General features: G+C 39.4%; 1 protein-coding gene across 1 annotated transcript; it reads left to right on the top strand.

Moving 5' to 3' along the window:
- Positions 1-5,981: 5,981 nt before the first annotated feature.
- Positions 5,982-8,008, top strand: LOC135217100 (uncharacterized). The gene is made up of 2 exons (XM_064252789.1): positions 5,982-6,135; positions 7,198-8,008. The coding sequence occupies exons 1-2, from the start codon at positions 6,130-6,132 to the stop codon at positions 7,627-7,629; spliced, it is 438 nt and encodes a 145-aa protein (XP_064108859.1). The 5' UTR covers positions 5,982-6,129; the 3' UTR covers positions 7,630-8,008.
- Positions 8,009-8,762: the final 754 nt, after the last annotated feature.

The raw sequence follows: 8,762 nt of genomic DNA, 5'->3' as shown, positions 1-8,762 counted from the left end.
CGTCTGGCAACGATATAGGCCAGACCACCTCCTGGCCATGGTTAAAGTTTCATGGTCCGCGGTTCCTACAGCATTATATAGAGACCACCGAAAGATAGGTCTGTTTTCGGTGCCCTTGATTGGACGCTGTACAGAAAACTATTTTTTCGACGCATTTTTTACTTGTTTATTCTTGCATACATTAATTTTGGGGAACAGATAAACACTACAGATAGTTTATTGCCTTTATTCTATTAATTTCCGACAGCTATTGTTTTCCCTTCGATTCAGCAGATTCCTACTACAGCTTCAGCTTTTCATTCATCTGTAAATCTGATAAAGACTCACTGGCACTCCAGTCTTATTTTCTTCTTACATTTCTACTCCATTCAAATGTCATACAGTAATAAAATTAAAAGAATTTTTTACCTGTTTACCTGCAAAATTTCATAAACATTAATAAAAATTATATTATTTTTATCTTTTATTGAATTTCATTCCGTTCTATTTTAATAAAAAAAAAGCTGACTAAATTTTCTAGCAATTCTGGATTTTGTCTAAATTTCAATTTTAAGAAAAATCACAAAGCTTGTGTGTGTTTTTTTTTTTTTTCTTTTTTTTGCGTCAATTTCATACCATTCAGTTCTCGTCTAATCTAGAGCACTACTAATCTGCATTTCTCTCCCTTCTCCCTCTTTCACCCATCCCCTCCCCTCCTCCTTCTCCCCCCACCCACCCTCTCCCCTACCCTCGCAAACCGCCCCCCCCCCAAAAAAAAAAAAAAAAAGTTATCTGACGCACGCAGCCGAGCGAAAGGACTCCTCCCAGTAGGACCCACTAACATTGGATGAAAGTGAGAAGACAGCCGTATCCTTTCTTAGGACCCAACGAAAAAAGCTGACATCACCTCGCCTCGATATTTCGTCTCATCCTTTCTAAACGTCTTTTCATGGTTTATCAAAAAAAAAATCAATGATAATAGTACGTTGCTGAGCTTATGGAGAAAACAAAAACAAAAAACATTTACAGTTCGGAAGATAAGGGAACAATTTACGAACGAATTTGGAACGAGTTAGCGTGTTGATGGGGAACTCATTTCCCTATTTGGGAGACATCGGAGTTTTTGATGAAGGAGAAGAAGAAGAAGGAGAAGAGTTTTTCTGTCGCTGTTGATTCAGCAACTCACCTGAGGGCATTCTACGCTCAATCATATTTATCTGCTTACTAACCTCTCTATTTTGGTTTCCAATCTCCTGGATGCAAACAAATGACTGTGGCTGCCTAGATTAGCCAGAGACTTCAAAATACCTAGACATACTTGCTACCTGCCCCACTTACATATTGATTAGGGAAGCGGAGAAGACTCGCTACATAGTTGGCTGTCTCGAGAGCAGTCTGTAACTGTTCTCCTCGTGCTATGGGCAAGGTGCTTAGGTAAATGTGAGCACAATATCTCTCAGAGTGGAAAAGTGAAGTCATGTTTGAATCAGGAACCAGGAAGAATCAAAATGAATTAGAATGTACTATGCACTTATCAGCAAAACAAGCTCTATAGTCAACATTCTTATTCCATTGGGACGCTTCGGTTTCAACACACTAAGCAAATTTCGACCTGAAATTGGGGCAAAACACCAAGACATCAAATTTTATACCAGTAAAAATTAAATAAAGGTCACTCTGGATAATACATTTCTATAACTCCGTTACCATTAAAAAAACAACTTTTGTGAGTAGTTTCTATTTAAGGTAACGTTGTTTATAACAAATTAGTTTCTAGTGTGACCTTTCTTTTAACTGTACAGAATTTTACGTTTTGGTGTTATGCCTCTATGTTAGGTCGATAATGGCTCAGTGGAAGAAAAATGTGGGCCCCAGAGCTTGTCTGGCTGTTTCTGATGAGGATCAGGTTCCCTAGGAATCAATCTCTAGCAACTGTATACACTTACGACAGGTCCTGAACACTGCATAAAAATAGAGGAATTACAGTAGCTTTCACGCCCCTTGATGAAAGTCAGGCAACGGGCTAAAAGAAGGCCCTAATGCCTACAGATTTATGTATACCTTTCAGTGGAGCTTCTGTTATGAAGATCAAAGCTAAACATAGAACTACAAAAGAAAGTAACCAACGCTTTAACTCAAAATTGGACGACTGTCGGAATAAGAATATTCCAAAATACTGGAAAACTAACTTCAGACGAAAGTTCCTGCAAGATCTTTTTAGGCAGAGATCGATGGTGTAGGCACCCTACCTCCAATTACTTAGATTTTTGTTACGCGATTAAAAGTCCCTTCTATAAAACATTAATAAGATTGTCGCTAAAATCATCAAACTAAAATCAAAGCGCTCTTAATTAATAGTAAAGCAACATGGTAACTGTTTTCTGCATTTTTGCAAAGATCAAAAGTTTTTATTTTGGCAACATTAATTAACTTGCAAAGAGGTATACTCGTATATGTTACTGCGGTCCAAAGCGGCTCTAAAATTTGTATTGATCGTTTTCAATGATTATTATCAAAACTTTCTTGCCATTGATTTCCAAGAGACAAAGTACTGGAAGATTGTTTTAAATAATTATAATCTTCCTAACACATAACAATATTTATAAAATATCAAACCTACCGTTATTGATTCTTCACTTACCAAAGCAAGTCTACGGCAGCCTGGCTCAGTACGGGAATTCTCTATTATTATTATCTTTTCTATTTATCAGAGTCGTCTTATTCGACTAAATGATTTTTATAGTGTTAGGTTCTGAGGTTGCATCCTGCCTCTTTAGGAGTCCATCACTTTTCTCACTATGTGCGCTTTTCCAGGAGCACACTCATCTGAATGAGTCCTGGAGCTACTTCGGCATCAAGTTTTCCAGGTTCCTTTTCAGGGATCTTGGGATCGTGCCTAGTGTTCCTGTGATTATGGGTGCAATTTCCACTGGCATATCCCATATCCTTCTTATTTCTATTTTCAGGTCTTGACACATCAATCTTTTCACTCTCTTTCTCTTCTACTCTGGTGTCCCATGGTATTGCGACATCAACGAGTGATATATACTTTCTTCTCGATTTTGTCAATCAACGTCACGTCTGACCCATTGGCACGTATCCTATTATGATTATTATAATTACTATCATTATTATTAGTTTATCCTAAGGTCTACGGTTAGTTTATCCTAAGATGCGCAGATACCGTTTAAACTTGATATCAGTCTTCTCAAGGAACAAAAATATACTGCCTAATAATGAACTACTCATGATATCTGAGACGGAAGCCTTTTTTGCTTCTAAACCTGCAAAGCGATTTTGAATTGAATATTGAAGGGGGCCAAAACCTCTCTCTCTCTCTCTCTCTCTCTCTCTCTCTCTCTCTCTCTCTCTCTCTCTCTCGTATTCCTCATGGCAAGGAGATAGACAGAGAGAATTCCTCTGAAGACTCGCTTTCTCTAGCACATGATGTCTCCTCGGATGGACTAACAATTCTTTGAGACATCCAAATCCTTGTAACTCCTTGTAATTCTCTCTCTCTCTCTGTGTGTGTGTGTGTGTGTGTGTGTGTGTGTGTGGAGCAATTGGTAATGCTTCCGAGTACAAACGAGAAACCCGTAGTGTATCCCGGAGCGACACAGGTCTGTTTGCCTCAAAACCCAGTGTGCCTCTGTTGATCCAAGTAATGAATTTTTATTCACCTGACAATCATTCGACTGCCGTGGCTCACAGCTGGGACTGGGAGTGAAACAACCTGGGGAAGAAATGACAATTCAGGTTAGTATCTTGTTCTTGTTCTTCTTCTTCCTCTTCTTCTTCATTAGTATTCTGGGACTATGGATGACCTTTTCTCGGTCTTTCGCTCGAATGGGGTCCCTAAACGCTTTTGCTGGGTCCACTCCCCTTTTTTTGGGGCGGAGTGGGGAGAGGGGCGATGGGAAGGGAGAGGCGGAGAAATAAGGGGGGAGGGTTGAAGGGGCTTGGGGATCGCAGGAAGAGAACACTCCTGATTTTAGTTTAGGCAGGGTACCATGATGAGGAGTCTTTATACTTTTTTTACATCGTTGTTTTTTAGTGACCTATATGGACTAAAGAAGAAGCAAAAGTAAAGATCTCAACATAAAAAAAAAAAACGCGAAAACTGGGGCGCCGTTGCAAAGGCAAGACTTTTTATCTCAACCACTGAACGAAAATGACGGCTTTGTCCTTTTAGCTTCGAACAGATTACAATATCAGTATTTATATCGGAAGGAAATTCCTTAGGAATTAACATGAAAAGATCCTTTACTGTAGCAGCCGATATCCAAGAACACATTTTCTTGTGCCTAGTACCAACTTGCTGCCAAAATTTAGGCCTAAAAGCCTACAAACCAATTATTAATTGATCAACATCAATAAACTAGCGCTGCAAATTAGCCAATATGGTTGCGGAAATACAAGTAGCTTCGATACTCGACACCTAATGTAAAATTCTAGCTGCAAGATAATAACAAGTTACTTAAAACGTATCCGTGTGACACCGCCTAGCCTTAGAACAGGAGGCAGCCATCTTTTTTATACTCCCCCTTTTTGTGTTTGAGTCTATGAGTCTATGGCAAGCCGGTTCCTCTCTCTCTCTCTCTCTCTCTCTCTCTCTCTCTCTCTCTCTCTCTCAACGATTGTCCCACGAGTCAGACTTCTTGTTTGTTTGTAAGGAAAAGGTTAAATCCATCTCGGTTTGGGGGAATTTGGAGGCGGGGTTGATACTTGGAGACCGTGCCTTTTCAGCATTCGAACCTCCATCGTCTCTCTGGGTGTCATCTCAGGTCTCCTCGTCTCTCTCTCTCTCTCTCTCTTCCTGGTGCAAGTAAAATACAGAATGGGTATGGAAATCCTTTCTCTCTCTATCTCTCTCACCATTCCTCTCGGTCTTAGTGTAAAAGATATGGAATATGTAGGAAAATCCTCTCTCTCTCTCTCTCTCTCTCTCTCTCTCTCTCTCTCTCGCTCATTAAAACAATAAAAGAAAACTAACCCGTATTGTCTGAGAAGAGCCTTCTTTTACAGATTATGGAGTTTCCCTTGTCTTATTAGCGGTAAAAATAAAGGAAATTCAAAGATTTAACGGAAATCAAAATATTGTTAGAAATAATAAAATGCTTGGTACAAAAGTCAATAATTCCGTTCCATGACTTAACCCTGTTTACCACGCATTAGATAAATTAAATCAAACTTCCTCTGAAGTAGCCGTCTCATGGGGTCTAGGTATTTAAAACATATTATAATGGGTGCTACTTTATCTTGTTTTCTACGAGTTCCCTACTCCGAGGTGCTAGCGCTAAACACCGTATGGCAAGTGTAAAGAAGACGGCCGCACGAAGATATCGTGTATTCATATACTTTGTCGACCACACAATATTGAAATAGGTGTAACTATACAATACTTTGATCCTCCGAGGGACTAGTACTAAACACGGCGTCACAAGGAGGTTCCGTCATATTTAGTACTAGCACCTCGGTGTAGGTGACGCATAGATAACAAACCAAAGTAGCACCAAATAATGCATAATAATTCTTCTTCTGCCCTTCAATGTTTCTCTCTTAAAAATGGCCCCAAAATTCACCTTCAGTTTCTTATCCTAAACTTGAGTTTTGTTTCTTTATGAAGCTAGTCTAACTTGAAACGATACCATTGACTCATCCAAATCATTCTCTGTAACCTCACGAAAATTATATAAAACTTCATGATTTTCATATCTGCTGTCTAATGAAGGGCCTGCTTAATATTCTTTAGAAATTAAGAATGACTGCATACGTTGCCTTGGCCAGTGAAAGCTATTTCACTGATATCAATTACTACTGTCGACACAACAAGGCATCATGGTACTTAACCGTTTGTAACTCACTTGACCGTTTGTAACTCTACATTAACTTTCCATTACCCTCAGTACCTTCTGCAAATGAAGAATTAAGTACTACTTGAAAAAGAAAGAGCAAAGAAAAGGGAGAGAGAGAAAAAGAGAGAGAACGGAGACGCCCAGAATACGTCAGTATGTCTGTTTCACATGGCGCGTTAATGCCCCACTCACTAAATCCTTCGATCGTCGTGCAAAGGTGAATGGAAGCAGGGTATATATATCTGGGGCACTGGGTCTCATCGTATCACAGTCACTCCTTGAACGCGTCTCAGACATGAAGGTAAGGAAAGGACTGATATTTCTCTCTTTTCGAACTGGACAAGTTTCGGAGATCCGTGCAAGATTCTACGTAACCAGATGGGTTTTAAGGCTAGACCTAAGTTGACTCTCCAGAAGAATCTATCTTAATCTCCTTTTTAAGTGAAATGATTAGTTCCTTTTGCTTAAATCACACTAATCTCTCTTCATTCTACAAAGTTTTGATGGTACATAGTCAAATTTCGGATAACTTCAATATAATTGGTTTGATGTTCCTTTAGATGTTCAAGTTTGCAAATTAGTACCATAACTCTTGTTTCACCCCTCGCGTTTTTAATTTAGAGTCATCTCTTTGTTTCTTTAAATCTTAGGCCTTTGTAGGCTTAAAAACATCAAAATGAGATTCCCAAAGCTTCCTTGTGAGTGTAGACTACTCCTAGAAATAACGTGATTTCAATCTTATCAATTCCCGTCTATTTACGCCTACAGAAAGAAAATAATTATATAGCCATGCACACTTCCTCGAAGTTCAATGTCACTGATGATTAGTCAGTGGTTTGTTGTTACATAATGCCCCAGCTACGAGTAGTTGTTAGAAGTTTAAGAGAACACCTTCACTTCACCACAGGCAGCACGTGCCTTGACAGCTCGTTTTCAAAACCAGCTAGACCCATGCCAAGTTTAACGACCGCATGAGCCTACCCTCATCTATACCCAAGTGACCCGGCCCCCGCCCATCCACCAACAGGCCCCCTCCCCCACAATCCCATTTTGCCCCCAAAAAACCAGTTTGTACATTATGTTCCGGTGTGCCGGAAAGGAAAAGTTCACTAGAGCAAAAGCTGTCAAAAGCAAATCTGTCTTTTGGGAGAATGAAAAGATTTTAAACATCTGTCTGGTTTTGAAGCACGTAGGTTTTGATAATGCATGATGGACTGCGATCATTTCTCGGGAGGAATATACTTGATTTTTCTCTTAGTACAAACTGATACACACCTGAATAGAGAATCAATGACAGTTACTCTTAGCCTTTCTCCTTAACAAACAATACAATTATATATTTTCAATAAACACCTGCCAACAGATAGCCGCCGTAGCATTCGCCGTCGCCCTCCTGGGGAGCATCTGCCAAGGCGCCCCACAAGGTTACAACTACGCCGCCCCTACGACGCCCGCCCCCGCTTCCTACGGCTTCAACTACGCCGTCGACGCCGTCGACGGTCTGAGACGCCCCGTCCAATTCGGTCACGAGGAGAACCGTCAGGGCGTCCAGACGACCGGAACCTACTACGTCCTTCTGCCCGACTCCCGTCTGATGACCGTCAATTACTACGTCGACGAGACAGGATTCCACCCCACCTACACGTTCCAGGGACAGGCCGTCTACCCCGAGCCTGCTCCAGTTGGTGGGCATGCCGCCCTAGCTGCCCCGAGCCAGTTGTACAACACTCCTGTAGGAGGCCAGGCAGCTTTGGCTACTCCTTCGCAGCTGTACAATACTCCCGTCGGAAAATGAAGGGTTCGTCGTTAGGCCGAGTCCTCCTTGCTCCAAGTCTTACTTTACTTCCTTCTCTTGTTTCTTTATCCTCTCTACCCTTCAGTTCTCTCAAGCGCGATCAAACATTGCAAGAAGAGTAAGGCAGTCTTACCAAAGTGCCTAGTAGCAGTAGTTAACAGGGATTTACCCTTGAAACGGCTCTGCACGAGTTGGGTGCTCAAGTCTTACTTATATTTCCAAAAGAAAAAGATGATCGTTTACTCTCTCTCTCTCTCCTCTCTCTCTGTCAAACGCCGTGCGTTGATAGAATTGTTATTTGCTATTTTTTATACCATTTTTACTCATTGATATTGTTTATATTTTTGTTACCACGTGAATAAAGTTTTATACTTACAAACGGCTGTTTCCATTGGTATTGTTTTGAATAACAGGTTACGTTTATTGTTAAACAAGACATGATAAGTTCTTGAAATATTATCGATATTTCCGATATAACCTTAGTTTATGTAACAGGCAAATATTTTGAAACAAAGTCATCTGTTTGACCATCGATGATATTTCTATATAAAAAAATAATAAAAATATTGAATGGGATGATGGGTAAATGAGTGTGATAAGGTAACATTTAAAATCATCTAACTTTCACCTCCAAAAACTAGAAGACGAAACAATTAATTGTATGTTTTTACTTAAACGTTTTGTGATACAAAAATATCACAATTAGAAAAACAAATTGTTTTGAAATTATCTAGCAAGGCCATTTTAGCTTATAAAACATTTACACACACAAACATATATACACTTAAATTATATATATATATATATATATATATATATATATATATATATATATATATATATATATATATATGGGGATACAATCCACAATGAAGTAAAATCCTCTTGTAGTTTATAATATATATTCTTGTACAGGATTAAAGCTTTCGACCATCACCTGTGGTCTTGTTCACATTTTAGTGAACAAGACCACAGGTGATGGTCGAAAGCTTTAATCCTGTACAAGATATATATTATAAACTACAAGAAGATTTTACTTCATTGTGGATTGTATCGCCATTTACTTAGAGGTACGACATAGTACCTGGCTTCTGCATATATATATATATATATATATATATATATATATATAT

The sequence above is a fragment of the Macrobrachium nipponense genome, chromosome 7 (assembly GCF_015104395.2).
Source record: "Macrobrachium nipponense isolate FS-2020 chromosome 7, ASM1510439v2, whole genome shotgun sequence".
Lineage (NCBI taxonomy): Eukaryota > Metazoa > Arthropoda > Malacostraca > Decapoda > Palaemonidae > Macrobrachium > Macrobrachium nipponense.
The sequence above is the reverse complement of the archived record's forward strand: the minus strand, read 5'-3'. Positions and strand labels throughout refer to the sequence as shown.